Source organism: Pimephales promelas, chromosome 2 (genome assembly GCF_988280905.1).
Source record: "Pimephales promelas chromosome 2, fPimPro1.hap1.1, whole genome shotgun sequence".
Taxonomy (NCBI): domain Eukaryota; kingdom Metazoa; phylum Chordata; class Actinopteri; order Cypriniformes; family Leuciscidae; genus Pimephales; species Pimephales promelas.
Window position 1 is genome coordinate 7,517,579 of NC_142770.1, and position 25,951 is coordinate 7,543,529.

Sequence of the window (25,951 nt, forward strand, 5' to 3'; positions counted from 1 at the left end):
TTTTGTCTGTTATACATTAGTTGTACATGGTTTTTTATGTCCTACCCAGGATGCTTTGCAGTTTGCACACAAAATCAGTGTGATTTGAGTGACAACGATCGTTTCCATGCAATTTTAAGATTGGTTTTCTGAATATACAAAAATTCCCAGAATGCATTTTGAGGTGTGCAAGCATTTGATTAATAGAATTAGTATATAAGTATATAATAGAATTAGTATACTTATAAATATAAGTCATATTTGTTGTTTTAAAATCAACAAATTTATTTTGTTGAAACTACATCAGGGTTTATAATATAACCAAAACTCAAAAAAAACAAACTAACAAATATTTAAAAATGTATTATTATTAACAAATAATTAATAATAATAATTTTCATTACTTTAAAAATAAAATGAACGCTAACTGAAAGAAAACTAAATATGCACATATTTTATTTTATTTTATTTTAGCTAATTGCATGGCAATATTTATCGTTTCTTATTTAGTTTAACTTGATGATCTATAATAACTAAAACTTTTTATATATATATATATATATATATATATATATATATATATATGTAAAAACTAATACAAATTCAAAAGCCTGCAACAGAATTACTAAAACCTTAAATAAAATTCAAATGAAACTGGAAAATAGTCAAATAAAAATTCCTAAAATTATAATAGTATCTCAATGATATACTATTATAAATAACAATGTTTTATTAATAAGTAACATATATACATTTATTTATTATAAGTTTAATTATTAATAATTAGTTTAATTATTAGTTTAATTTATTATTGAGTTTAAAATGAGATTTAAATGCATTTTAAATGTGTTGTTTTTACAAATAAAATCATTTCATAATTCTTGAAGTTAAAACTTTTGAATATGTAAAGTGTAAACGTGTAAATGAGTCACAAACAATTGAGTGCGTTTATACAATTTATTAAAGATCGAAAATATCTCTGATTTAGTAAATTCGTACAAATTATGGCTTATAATTTAAAGGCACACAATAAATATTTCCTTAAACTCATGAGATTACCTGATACTCGACAAAGCTTGATGACAAATGACTTAAAGTGTGAATTTCTCTTTCTGAATTAGACATTATTTTTTATAACTTTCTTTTTGTTCTTTACATGAAACTAACAGGTGGCAAAACTTGAGATGGAAAAATACACAATATTGCTCTCCCCAGCTTACAAAAGTCATTAAAATAATAATAAATAATTACATTTATTTTAATATTTATTATATTTCTCTTTCCTTCTTTAGCTAGCTCATCAAGCTTCATGTTTATCCAATAAGTACGTCTTTGCAATTTTTTGGATGTACTAATAAAGATTTAAGACGTGATGTCTGTTATTGCAGCACAGAACACAAGGATTCAGCGGCTGCTCATCGGGGGTCGCACGCACCTGACGTGTTTAAGAGAGTGAAGTGGTCTGGAAGTAACGCTGATGCGGTGACGTGGATTCTGGGTGGAAAGTTGCACAACTTCAAGCAAAGCAGGTTTTCAAAAAGTGACTCATGTGAGTGTACACGTGCTGATTGGCCGATCCGCCGAGACTGTGGTCGTCATCAGTGTACCACTGACAGAGACACACAACACCATGTTTAGATATATATATCACTTTGTGCATCTAGAACTATTTTAAACAATATTTAATCATTCTTTTAAAAATGTTTTGCAGTGTTATTGAGCATATTTATACATTAATAATAAATAATACAACTAATTAATAATTGTATTGTAAATTTAATTATATATATATATTCATTATATATTATAATTTATTAGAATAGAGTACCATTGCATCAAAGTCCACTTGTTCATCCACGAGTGCTTTAGAGATCTGAGCAGCTTGTTGGAAGTGAACATTATCTGAAAACAGAAAAGTAAAAAATAAAATCGATTAATCGCACATAACATAAAGGTTTGTGAGTATATACAGTATGTATGTGTGTGTCTGGTATATGTAATATATATATATATATATATATATATATATATATATATATATTTACACACTTTTATGTTCGATGCGAATAATCACGATTAATCGATTTGACAGCACAAGTTTTCACTTTAACATCACGTCATCTGGGTTCCTTTTTTAGATATTTACAAGATTATGATATTTAAATAAAATAGGCCTATAATATCTAAAACTCAAAATCTAAAGGAAACAATTTATCGTTTTTAGGAAATATATTTAAAAAAAAAAAACTCTAAAAAAAACGATACTTCCAGTGGTTTTTTTCTTTAAATTTGTATGATGTTTACGCAATCAAACCATTTGAATATATAAGAGATATACGTTTTTTTTTATTTAATTTCAAAATGTAAAATTTTTTTAATTATTTTTTAAATATTTTTTTCAAATATTTTTAAATTATAATTTAAATGCAGATTTTTTTTCGCATTCATTTATTACAATTTTCATTCAACTAAGTTTTTAAATGCTCAGTTGCAGAGACAAGATTAGAGAGAGAGAGAGAAAGAGAGAGAGGGGTCGTATCTCACCGTCAGCGGTGCCGTGCACCAGGAGGTACTGGACTGATTTAAAGTTTTTGGCTCTTCCCGTCACTGTTGAACTCTGCAAGAACAATAACATCCCATAAATCCCCTGTGACGCAGCTCTTGTGCTTTCCTCTTGTGAGCTATTCTAGGACTGACTCACGGTTCTCTTCAACATCATCTTGGGAAAACCACAGATTTATTTAGACACTTGTAGAACTTACATCATAAAAGGCCTGATTCTCCGCCGGCGTGAGCATGTACCTCTCAGTGTAAATCGAGTCTGGAGGAAGTTACAGTACAACCATCTTATCACATGATATCAACAAATTCGGGGTGAAATCAAAGCTAAAAGCAGACTGAGATTAACTTGTTTACTGCTACATACCATAATATTCCCATTTAGACACCGGAGCGACAGCCATTCCGCATTTAAAAACGCCACTTCCGGCTCCCAGGACCATCGAAGTGACGTAACCACCGTAAGACTGAATCGCAAACACAGGATTACACATATAGTGGCCAAAATGCATTTGCATTATGCAACAAAATACCAAAACAAGTGCCATTCACTTTAACGAAACATAAATCAAGAACTATTTGCAATAAAAAAAAAAATCTCTAAAAAAAACTTTGAAATATTAAATATTTCTGGTAATTAAACTTACCCATCCCCAGATGGCAACCCTGTTTTTATCTATGAAGCCCATGTCGATAAACTGTCTGAAGATGAATGAACAATATCAGCAAGACATTTTTAATTATTTAACGGCAAATGTAAATGATATGACTAAAATAAGTATGTAATATGTATATGTAATATATGTCATGATTAAAATAAGATCTCACTAAAAATGTTTTATTGTAGAGATATTAGAGCATTTCTAGGTGGTTGCTAGGGTGTTGCTAAGTAGTTTCCAAGGTGATCTGGGTGCTTTCTAGGGTGTTGCTAAGTAGTTTCCAGGGTGATCTGGGTGTAGGGTTGGGTATCGAGAATCGAGTATCGATTGGAACCGGGACTAACTTTTTGTTTTTCCCGGAATCGTTCAAAAGTTAAAATTTCGATTCCTAGTTTCGATATTCACAGTCCACCGAGCGGAAGAAGAAACCGCTCAACAACACCAACGAAGAAGCGTCTACCGGAAGTGTTGGCATAACCGTTGCGAGTCGAACATTAGTAGCTTACGTCGGCGGTCCAAAGTGTGGCTTCACTTTTCTAAAAATAACGAAATCTCGGCAAAATGCAAAATTTGTGACAGAAGGAGTATTTTTACAGAAGTAGCATTTCCTTTAGAAAGGCCGTTGGTTAGCAAGGTTAGCTAAACTTTTTTGACCCTGCCTCTTAAAAGAATCGGAATCGAGAATCGTTGGGAACCGGAATCGAAACAAGAAATCGGAATCGGAATCAGAATCGTTTCAATTCAAACGATACCCAACCCTATCTGGGTGGTTGCTAGGGTGTTGCTAAGTAGTTTACTAGGTGATCTGGGTGGTTTCTAGGGTGCTACTAAGTAGTTTACAGGGTGATCTGGGTGGTTTCTAGGGTGCTGCTAAGTAGTTTACTGGGTGATCTGGGTGGTTTCTAGGGTGCTGCTAAGTAGTTTACAGGGTGATCTGGGTGGTTTCTAGGGTGTTGCTAAGTAGTTTACTGGGTGATCTGGGTGGTTTCTAGGGTGCTGCTAAGTAGTTTCCTAGGTGGTTAACTGTTGGATCAAGTCAAGAGTCAAGACATGGCTCCTTCAATGTAGGTCTATGAGATTTTTTCTCCAGTCAGATTGCCTAGTAAAGTAACAGCTGACGTCTACGCAACAACACATGGTTTGACAAAACATTCATGTCTGGAGCACAAATAACATCAAAACGTATTCACTTGAGAGCAATGTGGACGCATATTTGTACCTAGCAGCCGTTATCTGATCCTCGACTTCATAAGTGCCGAGTCGTTTGTAGAGGGCATGCATGATCTTGTCTCCTTGATAACCACTTCCTCTACCATCAAAGCTGGCCACGATCACTTTCTCCGTGCTGGCCAAGTATGTGGACCATCCCACCCTGAAGCGGAAATCTGACTTCTGACTACAGGGGCCCGCGTATCTACAGGATATGAAAGAATCAAGACTGCACTGTCCATCCAAAGAAGATCACAGTTCACAATCAGATCACAAAAACAATGCAGCTAGCTTACACGTCAATAAGCAGAGGATATTTTTGGGATTTGTCGAATTTGGGAGGCAGGATCATCTGGTACCAAAGGTCTGAGGGGGGGAAAAAACATAAGATTAGGATTTTGAACAAACAAATTCTCTAAGTTATCCTGTAGATTCAGCCTTACCAAACTCTCCGATCTTCAGCGTGCCGTGCGTAACTGATGGCATTGCGATGCTCTGCAGAGTGTTTTCCAAATCACTGTTGTCTTCAAGAACTCTCAACTCTAAAATGGTTTGAGAAATGAATTAAGGCCCGTTCACTCCAAGAGCGATAACTATAAAGATAACTATATTAGCATCCACACCATCTGAAGATATCAGTCTGTTTATTTTAAGCGCGCACTGAAAAGTTGTTCAAAGCTCTGAGCTCTTCAAAGCCTGGTAGATTCTGATTGGCTGTCAAAGTCAAGTTCATTTCTATAGTCATTCCTCTATATAAGATGTATACATTGGAAAGAGGTGGCGTTTCTTCAGGACCATGGTGCAACACGGAACATTTCGCAAGACTACATAAGTGCAAATTCACAATAAACAGCAAAAAAAAAAAAAAATAATAATATATATATATATATATATAATAAATATAATATAATAAAATATATAATAAAATATAATAAAATAAAAAAGAATATAACATTTATATATATATATATATATATATATATATATATAATGCATCATGCAATAATAATGCATATTATTGCACTAATAATATATATTTGCATTAATAATATATATATATATATATATATATATATATATATATATATATATATATAGTGATGCACTGAAATTGAAATCCTAGCTGAAGCTGATTATTTATTGGCAAATAACCAATAAGTCATATTATAAATTGATCCTATTTTGTCAAAAAAACTTAATAATTAAGTAATAAATTCATGAATACAGAGAAACTCCCATTAAGTGTCATATAACCGATAACCGATATGTAAGTCCGAGAACCGATATGGTCACATTATATTGTGCATCCCTAGAAAAGCAATTGTCCAGAATTTCTCGACATGCATACAAAATAATATATGAAAATATAAATGAATAAATAAATACATGTTTATTTGATTTTTGTAGAGGATATGACACGATAAGTAGAAGTGGTGGGGATGGGATTGAAAAATGTTAACGGAATATGAGCCCATTTATGCTAACCGCTAATCTGTGCGCTAAGTAACTGCTAATGGCACCAATGATTTTAATGATTAGCCCTACCTGTTCCATTTCGGCTGTTTCTCAGTGTATACAGAGGCAGTCCAGGCCCTTCGGAAACACAAATAACAGGACTTGGGAATGTTTCATTGATTTTATATGTGCTTTATGTACTTATAGAGTAGAATAAATGAATATACGTGACGTACCAGAACAGCTCATGTGGTAGTAGGTTCCTTCAGCGCTAAAGAGAGCAGAGTTATATTTGCACCGATCCGCATTGAGGGTACAGGTCAGACACTCCCTCTCTGAATGAGAAGCACCATTTATGGCGATTCTGCAGAAAAAAAAAACACATTTTATTACATTTTTCAACAATAATTATAATTAAAAAAAAGGTCTGATTGATTTCAACCCATAACACTCACTTGTAAACGTTCCTTTGGCCTGGACTCGCATTGTGTTCGTTACTTACATAGTATCTGTCAAGAACAGAGAGAAAAGTTGAGAAAAGAAACCGGACACTCAATGACAGACGTTTCTAGAAAAGTAACTTACACGGCATTGCTTGTGACCTTAAGGATGCTAGTGACCTCCCACTTTCCCGAAGTTAAGAAAGTTTTTTGTGTCTAGAAAAAAACATCGCAATTTTTTTTTTAAACTCGCAAACGCTCATAATACACACTCTGCTATTGTATCTTCAGTTTGAAGTTTATATTAGGTGAACGCAAAATAAAATAGGTTACTAAAAAATGCTAAATTTTGCCTTACCTATATATATATATATATATATATTAAGACTATATGTATATATATAAATGTTATATATATATATATATATATATATATATATATATATATATATATTTTTTTTTTTTTTTTTTTGGGGCTATCAAACGATTAATCGCGATTAATCACATCCAAAATAAAAGTTTGTGTTTACATAATATATGTGGGTGCACTGTAATAATTACTACAATAATTATCATAATAATTGTAATATAATAATTACTTTATATATAAATACATACACATGCTTGTATATATTTAAGAAATATGTCCATGTATATAGATTTATATATAATTTACATTATATTTAAATATAAATATTTTATATATAAATACAATTTTTTTCTTAAATATACATGCATGTGTGTATTTATATATATACAAAATAACTATACAAAGTGCACCCACATATATTATGTAAACACAAACTTTTATTTTGAATGGGATTAATCGCGATTAATCAGCCATAATGTATATTTTAAATATTATAAATGTAAATATTCAATACATATGAATGCACTAATAAAATAAATGTACATTGATTTAATCTATAGCTTGAAAACTCACTCCACTCAAATGTACAAGATGCTTAAATAGCTCCCCGTTACTCATAATGTGATAGCAGCTGCTGCCGTCCGGCCGAAAGACAGGTTGGTCTGGAGAGAACTACGAAAAAAAAAACAGGCATAAACATTGCATTCAAAATCATACGACATTTTGTAATCAAATAGTTCATACCCGGCCAACCCAACCCGTACTGCTTGTGATAATCTGGCTCTGTTGAAAAAAAAAAAAAAACACAAGAAAAAAAGAATACTTGTGCTTCAGTCGACTTATTAAAGGAGCCATAATCTACACTTTTGTTATTATTGTAATATTTATTATTCAACTTCAAAAAACACTGGCTTGAAGTGTGTCGTACCAGTGAACTTTCGTTCCAAGTGCCACCACTGAAGTCGTACGTCTTCAAACTGACATAGCTCTGTGTTCTTTTCTGCCACTGGACTGCAATTCGCTCATCTGAGGCCCACGTAGCAGTGCTCAGGTAGTGCTCTCTGTGATGAAACATGTAGTTTTATGTCAAATTATTATTAAATCTGGCTGAAAAACCAATCCAAAACTCCTTACCCTGCACCAACATCACTGGGGACCTTGACCTCCTGGACCATGGATGAGTTTGTATCGAACACAAACAGTTTTACAGTTGGGTTTGGGGTTCCAGCCTTGGGAATTGATGAATGGGAGCATCAAAATGTGTTCAAAATTGTGTAAAATCACATTCTGCACCGTGAAACTTGATGTCTTTTACCTTGGGGTACGGTACGAAGACCGTATCTGGATACTGCCCTTCTCCATACCACGTGTACTCGATATTGTGGACCTCAGAGTCGTTAAATTTGGCGTACGCCACAAACCTCCCATTTGGTGACCACCACAAAGCAAAGTTGGTGGAGAACATCTCCTCTACAGAGAAAACAGGGATAATTTCTGAGTGAACTGTTCCTTTAAGTCTTCAATATGTTAATGACCTCTGTTATGATTGGCTAACGTCCATCCGCTTCATTAAATATGCATTTCTTACCTTCGTACACCCAGTCAGGAATGCCATTGAGGATCAAGTTGTGGGCTCCGTCATTGGTGACCTGTTTAAATGTGGAGTTGGGAGATTCCTTCACATAGACGTTGTTCTTCCACACAAATGCCTGTATGGATTAGAGAAAAATGTTGGTATTTGTCAGCAAAAGGTGGAAAACAAGGGCTAGAAAATTGAAAATAGAAAATTAATGAACTGTAGAATTTAAACTAAACGTTTCACCACAACAACAACATACAAAACAGCTTTGTGCGTAAACGTACTGTATGTATCATGCAGCATAGCTAATTTAAGTTAGCAGCATTGCTAGTTAGCTACACCAGTATTGAAACATCAGTAACCCAGTATTTGTTGGAAGAATTACCTTGTTACTGGAAAAGCTACACTGTTTTAACTATTGTAAAAAATGTAGTTCGTTGTGCTACTTTTAGCTAGCTAGCATGTATTAGCATATATGCTAGTGAACCTAGTTCTTCAAAGACAGAAAACTTGTATCAAACGATGACATGGCATAAACCAGTTAAATGAAGACAATATTGATAAGGTTTTACGACATACATGACAGCACCTTGAACATGACATTGCGTTAAACTGATAAGATACTCACCAGTTTGTGGCCGGTCGGAGACCACGCTAGGTACTGGATTTCATGTGGGATATCTGTATTTATAAAATCCCTGAAAGAAAGAGAAAGTTAGACATCTTCACAAAAATACAAAGTGATCACTGATCAAAGGTACGACAGGAATAAAGATGGCCATGCAGTTTGTTAGCATAAACGGTTAGCTAGCTAAACACACTAGTAAACAAACCCTTTTTCCAGGTCGTAGATGGAATACGATGCAGTGTACGAGTGTCTCCATAGCTGGTGAAGAAAGACAATATTAAACATTGGGATATGATTAATAATTGATTACTCAAAGCGTTTCATTGATTACCTTGGTGTAGTTGCTCAGGAAACAGACATATTTTCGATCGGCTGACACCATGTAATCGAAAGCTGCCACACGAGCCTGATAACACCAAAGACAGACAACTGTTGTGCATTCAAAGAATCGATGCAAATGTGTATTTACATTTACAGTTCTGAGAACAGTGGCGCCCTGATTTCTTTTTTATAAATAATGCCAATTAAAACCAGTTTTTTGCTGCTTCCCTGTGTAAAAGTCTCCGGCATGATTTTTATGGTGGGTATTCTGGATAATTGATATGTGGTTGCTTAAAAAATGTCTTTGATTTTAGGAAAAAAAATTGTCTGATTGCTTATAGTGTGTCGTGGTTCACAATCGTCCAGTAGTGCCATTCAAACTACCAATGTGTTTTTATATTTACAAAAGGTAATGTGTGGTTAAAGCTCTAATAGTCCATGCAAAATGTCTTACAAATATCTGTTGGTTCACGAATTCCCTTTCATTTCCTGTGGCTGCGTTGATCAGAAACACTGAGCCCTCTCCTGTCTTGTGAAGATATTCATCATCTGCATGATAAATTGTGCAGAAAGGTAACAAATTATTGATTTTATGACAAAAAAAAGTCAATATCCACTCAGACGTTTACTTACAAAAAGGACCATGTTGTTTTGGACATGTTACTATGTACAGTAAATACCATGGTATACATTCGCTTACATAAAAAGTACTAGGGTACATGGTATATTTTAAAAGTACTATTTTAATCTCATTTGATAGCATAGCGGTACCATGGTAAAGACACAGTATACTTTCTATGTCATAAATACGTTGTTTATGTAAATAAATGTTGAGCAAATTTTCCAAAACTCATAGTACCTGAGACCCAGCGCAAGTTGTATGACTTGGTTCTTGCTGTTCCGTTGAAGTAATCTTCTAGAGTAAAAGTCCTCTGGGATTCAGTTTTATCATCTGAGAAAGAGAAAATGAGAGAGAGAGACAGATAATTAGACAAGTAGAGGTAGATAGATAGATAGATAGATAGATAGATAGATAGATAGATAGATAGATAGATAGATAGATAGATAGATAGATAGATAGATAGATAGATAGATAGATAGATAGATAGATAGATAGATAGAGTAGACAGATAGTTAGTTAGACAAGGAGATAAACAGATAGACAGATAGATAGATAGATAGATAGATAGATAGATAGATAGATAGATAGATAGATAGATAGATAGATAGATAGATAGATAGATAGATAGATAGATGGATAGATCGACAATTAAACAGACAAATAGATAGATAGATAGATAGATAGATAGATAGATAGATAGATAGATAGATAGATAGATAGATAGATAGATAGATAGATAGATAGATAGATAGATAGATGTTATTTATGGAAACTTTTCTCAGTGAATGTGTTGTATAACACACACACGTGTGTTTGTGCGTTATAAAAAAGTAAAATCATTATCTGTACAAAGTTCAGAAGATAATGTCCCAGATAAGCGCTGGAAAGCGTTCAGCCTCTGAAAACACTTGATGTAAACACTCCTGCAGCCAGTCATCCTGCTAACTATAACATTACTTCATGGAGGAGTGACACGTATAATCAATGACTAACAGTTGGACATATACAAGTTTAACATGAAGCAACAGCAATGAATCAGAAATCTTGCTTTCGAAAGACATATTTATAAACGTATCTACATACTCCAAATAAAATCACCTACCGTTGAGGAAAATTGCGGTTGGAACAGCTATTAAGACAACGACCACTACGATCCCAAATGCTGCCAGAAGCCATTTTCCAATTTCCTACAACATGACAAAAATAACCAAATCAAATAAAACCCGCTTTTAAATCATACAAGACAACACAACACCTTATAACTAGCCTATCTCTCCAAATGCGCTTTTACGCACAACTCTCTAGAAGTTAAAAGCGCAATTTCCAAACTGTGCACACAATATTTGCACTATTTAACACTTACTGACCATCTTAGAGTGAAATGCGCGAGTCTTGGTTCAGAATTCCGTTATTATCCAGCGCAATTCTGTCTCTGTTGCGCGCGCGGACGCTCCCGAGAGTCGAACAGAGCAGGAGTGTTAAATATTACCTCAACTTTGCTTGTTAAGGAAACAATAAAGTGGTGACAGATTAAAGTTCGCATTCCTCTAAAGCCTACCTTGATCAGTAAGACAGTATTTTCTCCGCAATGAATGTCAAGAGTAATTAGCAGCTGGTGTGACGTGTTGTGCACTAAAGAAAAAAACGTTTCATCAAGTTGAATTCACTTTCCCTCACACACACCATAATTCAGTGTCCTCAAATATGCACGTAATACAGATCGTTTTACATGTGTTCAATATTCGCATGATTTGATGAACCATGTGAGGATGAAGTTATAGCCTATTCATTATCAGTGATTCACAATTCACGATTCATTCTTTTGAAACGATTCAAATTAATGACTCGGTCGAAAATATCATGCAAAATACTGAAAATGATTAATGTTTTTAATCATTATCAGTAGTATTATGTTCGAAATACTGTTCCCTGTTATTCAATTTCGACTGTAGCTGTGTTTTGCAACATGATAGATTGTTTTTCGAGCTAGCTTCATTGACGAGTCCAAACCACGACCAAAACAACAGGTTTACCAACAACTGGTAAGTGGTTTGTAACTCGTTTGTTACAAAACTTACTAGTTCTACAAACAACTATTAACTATTGTTTAACAAAGTTAAAAATAGAGACTACTCATAATTTGAGTAATGACTTGCTCATGAATCGATCTTCTGATTCGATTAGGCTAATTGAAAACCGCTCAAACGAAACGATTCGCTAAATGAATCGGACTTCCCTGCTTTTCAGGCTAAAACTGTTCTATTATTAGTTTATCCATCGAAGCATTGACATTTACATTATGTTCTGCATACAGGCCTAATAATTAGTAATGTTGGGTAATGCAGTGAAAAAAATAATTTATCAACCAATATTTCATAAACTATCAGCACAGATAGGAATAAATGACCCATTACATTTTTCATACTTCACATACATAATTTTCTCCATAAACCATATGTAACCTCATAGAAAGCCGGCATTCCCTCGTACATACTGTAACGGCCTGTTTTCTAACACATTTACAGCAGGGCCCATATCTGCCTCTCAGTCCATTACATTTATGATGGTCATTGATAAAGCAAATAATAAATAATATGAGAGGTGACATAAGCGCACTTCCCCCTCGAGTTGTTTGAAAGGAAATGAAGCATGTGTTAGACCTCTACTGCCGTCCCCAAGCCCCATGATGAAATCAAATTCCCTGATTCAATTTAAGGAATTGAAAACACAAATACTACACCAAAAACATCTGAACGTAATTTAATGAATTCAATCTTTAAAAGCAATTCTTAAAATCATGTGTAGGCCAAACTGGAAATTAGATCTCGCATATGTTTCTACTTTGTATAAAAAGTTTGATTAAGTCACAATGGACTTCCTCCCGCATTAGAGATTCATTTCCAAATATTATGATTCAGAACTATGGGGAACACTTATTTTTGGCATAAAGCATGATGTACTGCACTGATTTTCCATTCCTCAGTCAGTTCTGTGTTCTTTGAAAGAGTGTCAGAGACTGTATTTATTTATTTTGGTGTCTAAGCATATGCTTCTTTTGGGTGTGGTGTTCAATGATGGTCCATAAGCATGGATTGCAGTCATACACACTGTGTAGTTGTGGTTTGTGGACAGTCAATGGCTGTTTACGGTGTTGCCACTTAATTCAAAGTCACAGAGGAAAGAATAACGGTTGGACAACTAGCCGGAGGGAGCTGAATATCGATGACAGGAATTTCCTGGCAATTTTTATTATATAAAGAGCTTATATACATAAACACTTTCTTTCATTATCAGATTCTTTAATTCAACAAAAATATGTTCTAAGAATGTTTTGCAAATGTTCCCATTTGGTTATGAAAACATTATGTTGTCTGAATGTTTTTTCTTGTAATCTCACTTGTCCATCTATCCATCTTTTATGATTCGGTGACTAATTTGTATTTTTACGATCCCATTCAATACGTTTTCATACGATCTGTTTATGCCCCACTGATAGATAGTTAGCTATAGGGATGGAGCTTCATGCTTACTTTTTTCAAAAACAAGTACGTTTTCGTCCAAATAACAGTACGAATTCATACGAAATTGCAACATGGCATCATGACTTTCGCGTCAAGTCAAGTGGCGTGATATCTATACGCATTTTGAGCTATCCGAGTGTATTCGTGTATTTCTACGCCATTAAATGTCCGAGTGATTCCACATGTATGTACACGCCGTTAAATGTCAGAGCGAAACGAAGCAAAATGTAGATCTACATCTGGGGACCGATATTTTTTTCCGTAGGATGGTAGGGGAAGACTTATAAATGGTATTAACCCCATTGACGGGTAGGTTTAGGTCATATATTTATTAGGGCTTTGAAATGATTAATCGCGATTAATCTTATCCAAAATAAAAGTTTGTGTTTACATAGTATATGTGTGTGTAGTGTGTATAATTATTTTGTATATATAAATACACGCACATGCATGTATATATTTAAGAAATATTTGCATGTATACACTTTATATATAAAGTTAATATTATACATAAATATAAATATTTGATATATTAATAACACATTTTACTTAAATACATGCATACGTGTGTATTTATATATACAAAATAACTATATACACTACACACACATATATTATGTAAACACAAACTTTTATTTTGAATGTGATTAATCGCGATTAATCGTTTCTCAGCCCTACTATTTATATATACAGTAATGTAAAGTTAAGTCAACGGCGTTCATAAACACGCTGAAAAGCGATTATGCGTGTTGATAGCACGCCAAAAATGGAAATACGAATTGGCGTGTCATAAATACGCCATTTCATGAGATCAGTCTGAAAATTGCCACATTGTAAAATAGCTTGAAACGTTAGTTGCGATAGTCTTATTGTTCCTTATATCTGATTGAAGCCACTTTGCAAACAAGAAAAAAATGTAGGGCGGGGCTTGATTTTCTCCATGGGAAATTGATTGGATGGTTGTGGTTTGCTATTGGTCGATTTCATGTGAGTGACAGGTTGCCCCGCCCTCATGCAAGTAAACACATCATCAGAGAAAAAAAGAGCCGTCAAGCCAAGAGGGAGGGGAAGTTATTTTGATTAAAGATTACGAGGGCAGGGCAGGTGAATTTATTGATGTGCGGAAAAAAACTGATAATAAACTAATAATAATTAAGCAGTGTCAATAAGTGAGTTCTCATGAGACTGTTTTCGATTGAAAACCAGCAGCATTTTAGCAATAAATCAAAATGACTGCAGCTACAATTAGTGACTTAAATATATATCAAGGGTTAAAATCAAAATGACTGTAACAGATGAAACCATTTCCAGTTTATTCTAACAAAAGAATTCAAGGTAATATAACATTCAAGATAACATGATTACTAAGGCCAATGTGCTCTTTTCCACTGTCAAGGGCTATAAAACACGACAGATTCCACAAAAGATTTTTATCGTCTAGGAGTGAAAGATCACATCCATGTGTTTGAGACAGACGCTTACCGTAATGACAATGCTAATTTTGCGATTAGCGAGTCTCAGTGCCAGCATGACTTCAGTTTCGACCAATCAGGGCTAATCCTTCTGATGCCACTGACGTCAGAGAAAGGCTCCTGCAATAAAGGGGCCGACAAGATGTGATGTCACAGAACACAGTCGGAAACAGTAAAATGCTGTAGGGCATTTTAAGCCCGTTTACAACCATTCTCGGATGTAGATCTTTAAATTTGTAGCGCAATTAAACTGTGGTAGTGATTTGGGGGGAAAAAAAGCTAAATATGACCTTTTACAAAATATTTCACATTTGCGACTTACAAAGCTGGGGGAAACTTCAAAGTGTGTTTCCTTCCATATCGGCCGATCTTCAGAAATCATTTAACAGCAGACAACATGGGTTTAAAAGCCTGTTAAAAGCTCAACAAATATCATAGTGTCTTCTTTATTGACTGCGCTCAGGTGGAACGGTCTCATCTGCCACAAAGCGGACTTCCTCTGCAAACAAATACACAGACACTCACTTAAATTCGATCCGGCCTAATGCAGCATGGGCCGCGGTACATTAAAACATCCTCTTACAGGTGTGGCACGTACAAAATTGTGTCGCTTTTAACAGGTGATGTGCGTTAACGACGGCGCTTTGCGTCCAGTAATAACTCATTTATAATATTCCATGACACAATAAGGAATCATAGCATTTCGGAAACCATCAGAGAAATCTTTTTTAAATTATCAAATGATCTAATCATTTGAAATATCTCCTGAAGACTGGTAAAGTCTTTGCTGGAGTTTTTGATTCACTTGACAGGATGTGGGTTATCTGTTATAAAACTGGACACATGTTTATCCAAGATAAGGGTCAGTTTGATGATAAGCATCTGATCTGAGGTTCACTCTCAGAAAAAAAGGTACAAAAGCTGTCACTGGGGCTGTACCTTTGCAAAAGGTACACTTTTGTACCCAAAGGCTGCATATTGGTACCTTAGTGGTACATATTAGCACCTAAATGTACATATTAGCACCTAAAAATGGACATATTAGCTCCTGAAATTGACATATTAGCACCTAAAATGTACATATAAGCACCTAAAATGTACATATTAGCACCTAAAATGGACATATTAGCTCCTGAAATTGACATATTAGCACCTAAAATGGACATATTAGCTCCTGAAATTGACATATTAGCACCTAAAATGGACATATTAGCTCATGAAATGTAAATATCAGCACATAAAATGTACATATTAGCACCTAAAATGTACATATTAGCACCTAAATGTACATATTAGCACCTAAAATGGACATATTAGCTCCTGAAATGGACATATTAGCACCTAAAATGTACATATTAGCACATAAAATGTACATATAAGCACCTAAAATGTACATATTAGCACCTAAAATGGACATATTAGCTCATGAAATGTAAATATTAGCACCTAAAATGTACTTAGTACCTAAATGTGCATATTAGCACCTAAATGTACATATTAGCTCCTGGAATGTACATATTAGCACCTAAAATGTACATATAAGCACCTAAAATGTACATATTAGCTCCTGAAATGGACATATTAGCACCTAAAATGTACATATTAGCACATAAAATGTACATATTAGCACATCAAATGTACATATTAGCACCTAAAATGGACATATTAGCTCATGAAATGTAAATATTAGCACCTAAAATGTACATATTAGCACATAAAATTTACATATTAGCACATAAAATGTACATATTAGCACCTAAAATGGACTTAATACCTAAATGTACATATTAGCACCTAAATGTACATATTAGGACCAAAAATGGACATATTAGCTCCTGGAATGGACATATTAACACTTAAAACGCACATATTAGCACCTAAAATAAACAAAAGTTTACCTTTTGAAAAGGTACAGCCCCAGTGACAGCTTTTGTACCTTTTTTTCTGAGAGCGTTTAATGGATCAAAAACATAGCTAACATAAAACTGGCTTTGGCTGTCTACGTCCTAAAATATAACAAATTGCTGTTGAGTGTTATTATGTATTTATATATATATATATATATATATATATATGGTTTGTATTTAGTAAAAATAAAAATTAAAAAAAAAAAGTCATCATCCTTTCCAGTCACCCTAGGCTTATCTAGCACTTCTAGAAAATTACAGACCGGCATCCCTTCTTCCATTGATTGCTAAAACACTTGAATGAGTCATGTTCAACCAAATCTCTACCTTTTTATCCCCGAACAGAACAACCTCCTGGATAACAACCGGTCTGGTTTCAAAAGCGGCCACTCAACTGAGACTGCCCTACTCTCAGTAACTGAAGCTCTGAGATTGGTAAGAGCAACTTCCAAAATCTAAATCCTAAGCACTCATCTTGCTCCAGTCAACCCTCATGGCGAAAGGCATCTCAGGAACCACAATCCAGTTTTTCCAAGTCTTATCTCTTAGATAGGTCCTTCAAGGTGTCACGGTGAGGTTAGGGTTACTACTGGGGTGCCTCAGGGCTCAGTGCTTGGACCACTTCTCTTCTCCATCTACAGTACATGTCGGATCTGTCATTGAGAAACATGGCTTTTCCTGTCATTTCTACACTGATGACACACAACTCTCATTCCAATGGTAGCTGCTCGCATCTCAGCCTGCCTGACAGACATTTCTTGTTGGATGAAGGACCATCACCTTCAACTCAACCTTGCGAAGACAGAACTGCTTGAGGTCTTCTTCTTTCAGCTAGGTTCATCAACCATTACTCCATCCAGGTCAGCCAGGAACCTTGGAGTTGTGATTCACAGACAACATTGCTAGAACTGCCCGGTCCTGCAGATTACCGTAGTCTTATACAACATTAGGAGGATCAGGCCTTTCCTATCAGAGCATTGGACACAACTCTTTGTCCAAGCGCTTGTTCTATCCAGACTGGACTATTGTAATGCTCTCCTGGCTGGTCTTCCAGCTTGCACTTTCAAACCTCTGACACTGATCCAGAATGCTGCAGCTACAGTGGTCTTTAACAAGCCGAAGAAAGCACACATCACACCTCTCCTCAAAAAATTACACTGGTTGCCAACTGCCACTCGTATCAAATTCAAGGCACTGACTGTAAATGTGAATAAATGTAAATGTTGTTAATAATAATAATTATACTTAAAAAATAACGAATAATACAAAATATATTATATTAATTATATATATATTATATATATATATATATAATTTATATATTATATATTATATTAGTTATATTAAATATGTTTAGGATTGTGTGTAGAAAACAATAAAAGTTGCATTCATTATTATTTATTTTATTATTATAATTTTATATCATATTAAATCTATAGAATTAATAACAATAAATAATATTCAAAAATTTTAAACAAAAATGTTACATATTCTTAAACTTTAAATAATATTCACTTTAATAATAAAACTATTTAGGATTGCATATAGGAAGAAATAATAGTTATAATAATAATACTATAATAATTATTATCAATTATATATTTTTTAAAATAATTAAATAATAATAATAGTAATTTAATAATTTTGTTATGATAATAATTGTATTATATTAGCTTTAATTATATTAGTTATAATAACAGATATATTTTGGACTGTATATAGAAAATAACAATAGTTAATGATTATTATTCTCCATTTAATCTATAGAATTAATAACAATAAATAATATTCAAAAATTTTAAACAAAAATTTTAAATATTCTAAAACTTTAAATAATAGATATAATAATAATAATTATTATTAGTATTAATTATATTTCATTTTTTTTATATTATATTATATTATATTATACTATTATATTAGCTTTAATTATATTAGTTATAATAACAGATATATTTTGGACTGTATATAGAAAATAACAATAGTTAATGATTATTATTCTCCATTTAACTTCAAAGCAATCCAAGTGACTCACAAATCAAGAAAGAGATGCTGAAGGCAAGACAGATGTCTATTTTAGCACAAGGCCAGATTACTATTCCAGGCCTGTATAGCAGCGCCACCTGCTGCCTAAGCAGTGAAATGCAAAAAGCCAAACATATAAAGCAAAAATCACCATGGTCCTGTTAAATATTGTCATTTAATCACCTTCAGTAGGTTTTATCAAGCTTAAAATGCTTTGAATTACAAACAGGAAGCTCTACCCAAAGTTTCCTCAATACCAGCTCTTACAGTTCGGTGTTGGTCCTGTTCTTCACGGCTCTGTAAATGTGAATGTCCCTTTGAGAGTCATAATGAACCTCCTGCACAGAGAACCTCTGCCGTAGCTCCATCAGGAACCGCTCATCTCTCTCATATCGAATCCGACAGGACAACAACACCACCGTGTTCTCCGAGCTCAGGTGTTCAAGAGTCTGCAGGAGAGCGGGAAAAGTCTCTTCCAGATAAACAATGTCGGCTCCCAGTATCAGATCAAAGCTGCCTGAGGGATACAGATCTAGATTCTCACCCCAGGTAAGTTCAGATACCTGTACCGCCCCCTGCTGGCTGGGAGGAATGTTTTCACGCACATTGGCCGTCAGAAATTCCAAGGCAGGTTCTCGGTCTGTAATTGTCACATTGGCACCTGCAAGAATGGAATAGTACTGACCAAGATAAACCAGAAAAAAATAATTTAGTCAGGAAAAGAATCAATCGTTCATTCTTACCAAGCAGAGCTGCTACAATGCCCACCAAACCTGTGCCAGCTCCAAGCTCAATAGCCTTCTTTCCTTTCAGATCCACGTTTCCCATCTCTAGGAACATGCAGAGCACTACAGCCTAGAAAATTAAATCATGAAAATAAACACTTGTGACAGTTCATGGATCATATCTTGTGGGATTCGAACCCGTAACTTATCCTTTACCAGTCCAGATCTGTGCTAGCCTTCAATGCATGTTATGATTTTTAAACTTACTGCATCCCAGACCACAGCAGCGACACCCAATCGCTTCCAGTCCTGGCTGAGTCTGATCCTGTGATTGGCCAGATTAAATTCAGCTGAAGTCTGGTGAAGCTTTGACAGAGCAGGAAGTACATTCTCATCATAGGGGACCAAAGCCATCCTGAGCTGCTAAAATGCCTGAAAAGACCAAAAAACATAAAATGCCTGAAAACAGCAAAAACCTCTATACTTTTATAAAGACCAAAATAAAAGTGATCTATGTTATGTAAATGTTTTGTTGTCATTGTATTGAGCATAATGTTGTGGTAATGGAGTGTTTGCAAGCACATATTGTACTCTGTGTTTTTCCGCTGTCTCTTCTGTATAATTGTTTTTGTCACACTTCACTATATCAAAGTTGAGGTTCATTCACACTTTTTCTCGTACGCACATACGTAGTATAATATAAACTAACTTAACGGCTATCAATAAAGATTTTGAGTGAACTACACTTCTTGGTCCCTGATATCTGTGTCACTCTCTTCGATAAGGAAGATACGTAGTTATTTTTACTGTACCTATTTTTTAAATGCAGTGAGTTGACAGTTCCTTATTCTGTAACGTTTTAAAATGGTTTGCCTATTTATCGAAAACAAAGAGAAATCAAATACAGACAAGAGAGATTCAGCAGCATTATTTCCGCGATCTGTTGTTTGACCGCTGGCGCTGTTACCTCTGACAGTCGTGACTCATCTGCGCCATCTGATGTTTAGGCGTGTAACTGCTAGTGGTGTTAGAAATATTATTCCAATCCCATGTTTTTCGTTTAGTGAAGTCTACGAGTAAATCGTATTCCATTAAAATGGAGGATAATTAGGGTGGATGGACCTACTGAACAAATACCTATCTTTCACTAAATGAGGTGCTGTTTTCAAAATAAACCACATGCGAACTTATTCCCGAATGTGCGAGACTTCCGATTCATTAAAGACAATCATTCGTACTTAGTCTTAGAACTTACTTAGAATCATTCAATGTTACTGTCTACAGTGAGTAGACTTTTAATTTTATTTAAACAATCAATCATTTGAAATCTTTTATGTCAACAGGCCTATTTTAAAAACAATATTGACATCAGGCCAATTAAGGATCATGTTGATAAAGCTTAAATGAATTAATTTATTCCAGAAAATGCCTACAGTAAATAGCCCAGTAATGTGTTTCACATTATTCTCTCATGTTTTCCACCTGTCTTCCTATTCCTGTCATCACCATAGATTCTAGGCTACATGTTCTTCATCATCATCAGTGATGTTCACTGATGTGTTCAGTGTTGAAAGTGAGTCATGTGACTCTCTCCTGGTTCAGAGGAATGAGTGTATTGTCCAGCATCAGTGCGTCTGATCTCAGCATCAGTCTCTCTCTACCCCTGGAGGTGGAATATCAGGATAAAAACACTTACAGTTGTGTGATTAACAATTCATTCACCAGACTGAACATCACTGAACATGTCAGACAAATGCAGGTACATCATAGGAGATGTTCATAATTATTTATAATAAAAAAAAAACTCTCCACAATCATCTCACCATCAATTCACCTTTCTGTTGCAATAATGCTGTTGGTGAGTTTGTCATAAAGTAGGAGCAGGTTCTCAATAAAACTTCTGCTGTCCTCAGACCCTGTCCATTGTTGTGGTTTCACTGAAGCTGTGATTCGATTGGTCATCTCTGCTGTGGTGGGCGTGGCTACTGTTGCCATAGTGGTTTATGAAATCAGATCCAGAAGAGTCTGGAACATCACAGTTAGTCCATGAATAATGATCCACATGTTTTTATATCTCTGCAATGTCAGGAGGATTCCCAGTCACAGAAAACCTTTTTTTTTTTTTTTTTTTTTAATGTATATTTATATATATTTAAAAAATTTGCTCTGCACTTTTCTTCTTCAAAGACAATTAAAATCGCGTTGGAACAATATTAAAAAATTCTTGTGTATAATTTGCTTGTTCAGTCAGGGCTGAAATGCATCCAGTTTGCACTGAGCATCAGGAACTGAAGGTAGTTCGTTTGAGGCCCAGTAGATCTGAAGGGTTTCCTGGAGATCATTTTACAATCTCAAATGCTTTAAATGTAAATAATCTCTATCAATGTGATAATAAAAAAAGAAGAACAATATATCAAGCTGGTGGAGTGGACGTTTTATCAGCTCAACAGGAAGTTGGGGGCTATTAAAAAATTAATAGCCAGCCTACTCATTCAGCACTACAAGTTTACCCACTATGAAGACTTCCACTTCTGAGAAACCCAGAAATGTGACAAAGGTGCATATGTGTGTTGCAGAGCAGGACTGCTTTTCTGCTGCATGTCTTTTAACTCAGTTTAGCTGTCAGGTTTTATAGCCAATCATGCAGCATAAAATGTCGTGTGACAAAACATTCTGGAGCCAAACTGAATTTAAATGTAATATTCAGATGTGCAAATCAATAAATAAATTGTTTTATTTTTTAATAAATCTTGTTTATATTAGGCCAAAAATAAGTGGTGTATGGACTGTGACGTGTGACTGAGAGACTGAGGAACAGACTGAAGTTCCTCCATTAGACTCATTACAGTTTAAGACGATCGGCAGGGTTCGTTTGGTTTTAGTCTCATACTTTTGAAGAAATGTTTTGCATGTTCACTTTCTTCTGTCTCTGGCCTCTGGTTGGTGAGTTAAACATGATTTATGACTTCAGGTTTGGTACAGTGAGAGGATTTACATGAACTATTATTTAATCTGTTTATTTATGTGTGTTTGGTTCTGATACAGATGGAGTGAAGACAGTGTCAGTGATGGAGGGAGATTCTGTCACTCTACACACTGATGTTATTAATAAATACGGACATTATGGACAGTGGTGGATTGGACCTGAAAATACTCTGATAGTCAGAGTTTATTGGTTTGATGAGGAGACATATACGATTATGTATTATGTTGATGATGACATATTCAGAGACAGACTACAGATCGACAATCGGACTGGATCTCTGACCATCAGGAACATGAGAACCACAGACTGACTTTATCAAATGCGCAGTCTCTTAAGAGAATCATTCAATGTTACTGTCTACGGTGAGTAGTTGAGTTTTATGTTTTCTTTCCTTGCCATTTTTTTAACAATACATAATTTTAACAATTCTATATTTTTAAAAGTTTTATAAATGTTATATTGTGTATGTTTGTGTATGCTGTTAAACGTTCTGTAAAGTCGAAAGTGCGAGATAAAGTTATGTGTCCCAAAAGAAAGAATCGACTCTGAACCGCAAATACGAATCGTTTTTAATTCGAATCCTACAGCTTTACGGTTCTGTCACTAGAAGATGCATTGATTTGCATAATGCCCGTCTGCCGTCCTCAAATAGAGATTGACCCTCGAACGTCATTTTACTGATATCTGCTTCTCAAATCTCGGAGTTCAGTGCGGGATTCGCTTACTGAAAGTAGTTAATGCTAATCAAATGTGGGCCACTGTTATCTAAAACTGTCTACATTGTGTGTCGTTCTTACTACTTTGAGTTTGAGTAAAGATAAAGTAGGCTATTTTTTAAAATGTATTATTATTATTATTATTTATTTATTTTTTACAAATGTTTGTTACATAAGTCATTTACATTAGTGCTGGAAGATAAGCACCATTACTGATAAAATTCCCTCACGTGCACTGCAAAAAAGAAATTGGATGGACATTGATGGACATACCTGTTAACAGTGGGCACAAATACATCAAAAACTATTTGTTACAAAATACAAAAACTGGCTCATGAAATGTAACAAAATAAAATACAAAATACTAATGTGAAAAATGTATTTAAATAAAATACAAGTAATTAATATTTTGAAAATACAAAATTTCTCCCTCAACAATCTTTTTTTTTTTTACTGACAGGTCAATAACACAAATAGTAGCAATAAAACAAATATGATAAATGTGTAGTGAAGTAGCAAAATAAGAATGTAAAAAAAGGTGTGGTAGTTCCATACAAAATCGATACGTTCATATTGTGAACGCTTGCTTAGCATGGAGATTTCAGTGAAGTTACGAAAGACACGCTGTTTCATAATAGGTATGGCCTATGATGTCCTTTTATGAATGACAACATATCATAATTTATTTGACATTATTCTCTCATGTTTTCAGCTCGTCTGCCCAAACCTGTCATTATCGGACACTCTTCAAACTGTTCATCATCATCATCATCAAGACAGAATTGTTCACTGATGTGTTCAGCTGTGAATGTGAGTCATGTGACTCTCTCCTGGTATAAAGGAATCAGTGTATTGTCCAGCATCAGTGCGTCTGATCTCAGCATCAGTCTCTCTCTACCTCTGGATGTGGAATATCAGGATAAAAACACTTACAGTTGTGTGATCAGCAATCCTATCAGCAACCGGACCACACACCTGGACATCAGTCAATTCTGTGCAGGTATGAACATCAGTGGTGATAATTCATATTTACAGAAGAACCACAGACAAATGGTTCTGCTTCCAGTTAAGATGTTGTTGGTGAGTTTGTCATAAAGTAGGAGCAGGTTCTCAATAAAACTTCTTCTGTCCTCAGACCGTGTCAATTGTTGTGGTTTCACTGAAGCTGTGATTCGATTGGCCATCTCTACTGTGGTGGGCATGGCTACTGTTGCCATAGTGGTTTATGACATCACATCCAGAAGAGCTGAAAAGAAGCGGAGAACATCACAGTCAGTCCCTGAATAATGATCCACATGTTTTCATATCTGTGCAATGTCAGGATTCCCAGTCACAGAAAACCTTTTTTTTTAAAGGTATATATATATATATATATATATATATATATATATATATATATATACTGTATATATATATATATATATATATATATATATATATATATATATATATATACATTTGCTCTGCACTTCTTTTCTTCTTCAAAGACAATTAAAATCTAAAGCATGATGTTGAACAATATTAAAAATTCTTGTGTATAATTTGCTTGTTCAGTCAGGGCTGAAATGCATCCAGTTTGAACTGAGCATCAGGAACTGAAGGTAGTTCGTTTGAGGCCCAGTAGATCTGAAGGGTTTCCTTCCTGGGGATCATTTTACAATCTCAAATGCTTTAAATGTAAATAATCTGTATCAATGTGATCATGAAAAAAGAAATAGAATACATCAAGCTGGTGGAGTGGACGTTTTATCAGCTCAACAGGAAGTTGGGGCCAAAGTGACAAAGAGTAAGTAGTTAAAATGTAACGGAAGTCTGCAAGTTTAGCTATACTGACTGCAGCGTTCACTGTTAGCAAAAGGAAATGAATGAACTCATTAGGGTTGGTTTGTTGATTGTGGTCATCTTTTTTATAACACAGCATCTGTAACATAATTTAGCACAGTGTCATTACTGGTTCATGAAAAAGAGGTACAATTAATTAAAGAGAGATTATTAAAGTGAAAATGTTTTCTTATTTTTTTAACCCCGTCAAAATGATGGACAGGCTGCATCTGGGATAATTAACACAACTAGTTATGACTAATCTTTAAAAATCGGTTCCCCCTCAACTCTCAGCCCGTACAAACAAAAATCTATTTTTAAACACCTGTAAACGTTAGCCTATTTAGGCTATACTACATTGTTCAGGGACCATTCATTTTCTGAAAATTTTACTTGGATGTTTGTCTAACATTTTTTTAAGTGATGAAAACACTTTTGCAGAGTTCTTCGTTTGCTATTTGAGCAAATTTAATGTAGCCTATTTCTCATTCAGAATGACTCATGACGACTTCCACTTCTGAGAAACCCAGAAATGTGACAAAGGTCCATATGTGTGTTGCAGAGCAGGACTGCTTTTCTGTCAGGTTTTATAGCCAGTTACATGCAGCATAAAATGTCGTGTGACTAATCAATCTGGAGCCAAACAGAATTTAAATGTAATATTCAGATGTGCAAATGAATAAATAAATTGTTTTTTTAATATAAATCTTGCTTATGTTAGGCCAAAAATAAGTGGTGTATGGACTGTGACGTGTGACTGAGAGACTGAGGAACAGACTGAAGTTCCTCCATTAGACTCATTACAGTTTAAGACGATCGACAGGGTTCGTTTGGTTTTAATCTCATACTTTTGAAGAAATGTTTTGCACCATGTTCATTTTCTTCTGTCTCTGGCCTCTGGTTGGTGAGTTAAACATGATTTATGACTTCAGGTTTGGTACAGTGAGAGGATTTACA

General features: G+C 34.6%; 2 protein-coding genes and 1 pseudogene across 5 annotated transcripts; 1 reads left to right on the plus strand and 2 right to left on the minus strand.

Annotated features, from left to right (window-relative positions):
* Positions 1–922: 922 nt before the first annotated feature.
* Positions 923–14,890, minus strand: dpp4 (dipeptidyl peptidase 4). 2 transcript variants are annotated; one of them, XM_089134151.1, is made up of 26 exons: positions 14,825–14,890; positions 10,924–11,008; positions 10,059–10,151; positions 9,654–9,748; positions 9,210–9,284; positions 9,084–9,136; positions 8,879–8,948; positions 8,260–8,380; positions 7,987–8,141; positions 7,806–7,900; positions 7,600–7,732; positions 7,416–7,454; positions 7,245–7,343; positions 6,447–6,517; positions 6,317–6,370; positions 6,098–6,225; positions 5,952–5,999; positions 4,850–4,948; positions 4,703–4,772; positions 4,417–4,611; positions 3,186–3,240; positions 2,906–3,005; positions 2,742–2,800; positions 2,524–2,596; positions 1,808–1,881; positions 923–1,588 (listed from the first exon to the last, which is right to left on the minus strand). In XM_089134151.1, exons 1-26 carry the CDS (start codon positions 14,870–14,872, stop codon positions 1,496–1,498), a joined length of 2,280 nt encoding a protein of 759 aa, XP_088990277.1. In that variant the 5' UTR covers positions 14,873–14,890; the 3' UTR covers positions 923–1,495. The 2 variants fall into 2 exon arrangements, with proteins under 2 accessions (XP_088990277.1, XP_039538506.2); XM_039682572.2 differs by lacking the exon at positions 14,825–14,890 and adding an exon at positions 11,189–11,320.
* Positions 10,983–20,446, minus strand: mettl21a (methyltransferase 21A, HSPA lysine). 2 transcript variants are annotated; one of them, XM_089134206.1, is made up of 6 exons: positions 20,284–20,446; positions 19,739–19,903; positions 19,490–19,601; positions 19,014–19,407; positions 14,825–14,934; positions 10,983–11,008 (listed from the first exon to the last, which is right to left on the minus strand). In XM_089134206.1, the coding sequence occupies exons 2-5, from the start codon at positions 19,883–19,885 to the stop codon at positions 14,877–14,879; spliced, it is 711 nt and encodes a 236-aa protein (XP_088990332.1). In that variant the 5' UTR covers positions 19,886–19,903; positions 20,284–20,446; the 3' UTR covers positions 10,983–11,008; positions 14,825–14,876. The 2 variants fall into 2 exon arrangements, with proteins under 2 accessions (XP_088990332.1, XP_088990336.1); XM_089134210.1 differs by lacking the exons at positions 10,983–11,008; positions 14,825–14,934 and adding an exon at positions 14,979–15,313.
* A 1,078-nt stretch (positions 20,447–21,524) lies between these two features.
* On the plus strand, positions 21,525–24,511 carry LOC148995784 (CD48 antigen-like; annotated as a pseudogene). The gene is made up of 4 exons (XR_016169500.1): positions 21,525–21,550; positions 22,488–22,819; positions 23,886–24,188; positions 24,309–24,511. The product of XR_016169500.1 is annotated as a CD48 antigen-like (transcript).
* The last annotated feature ends 1,440 nt before the right edge of the window (positions 24,512–25,951 follow it).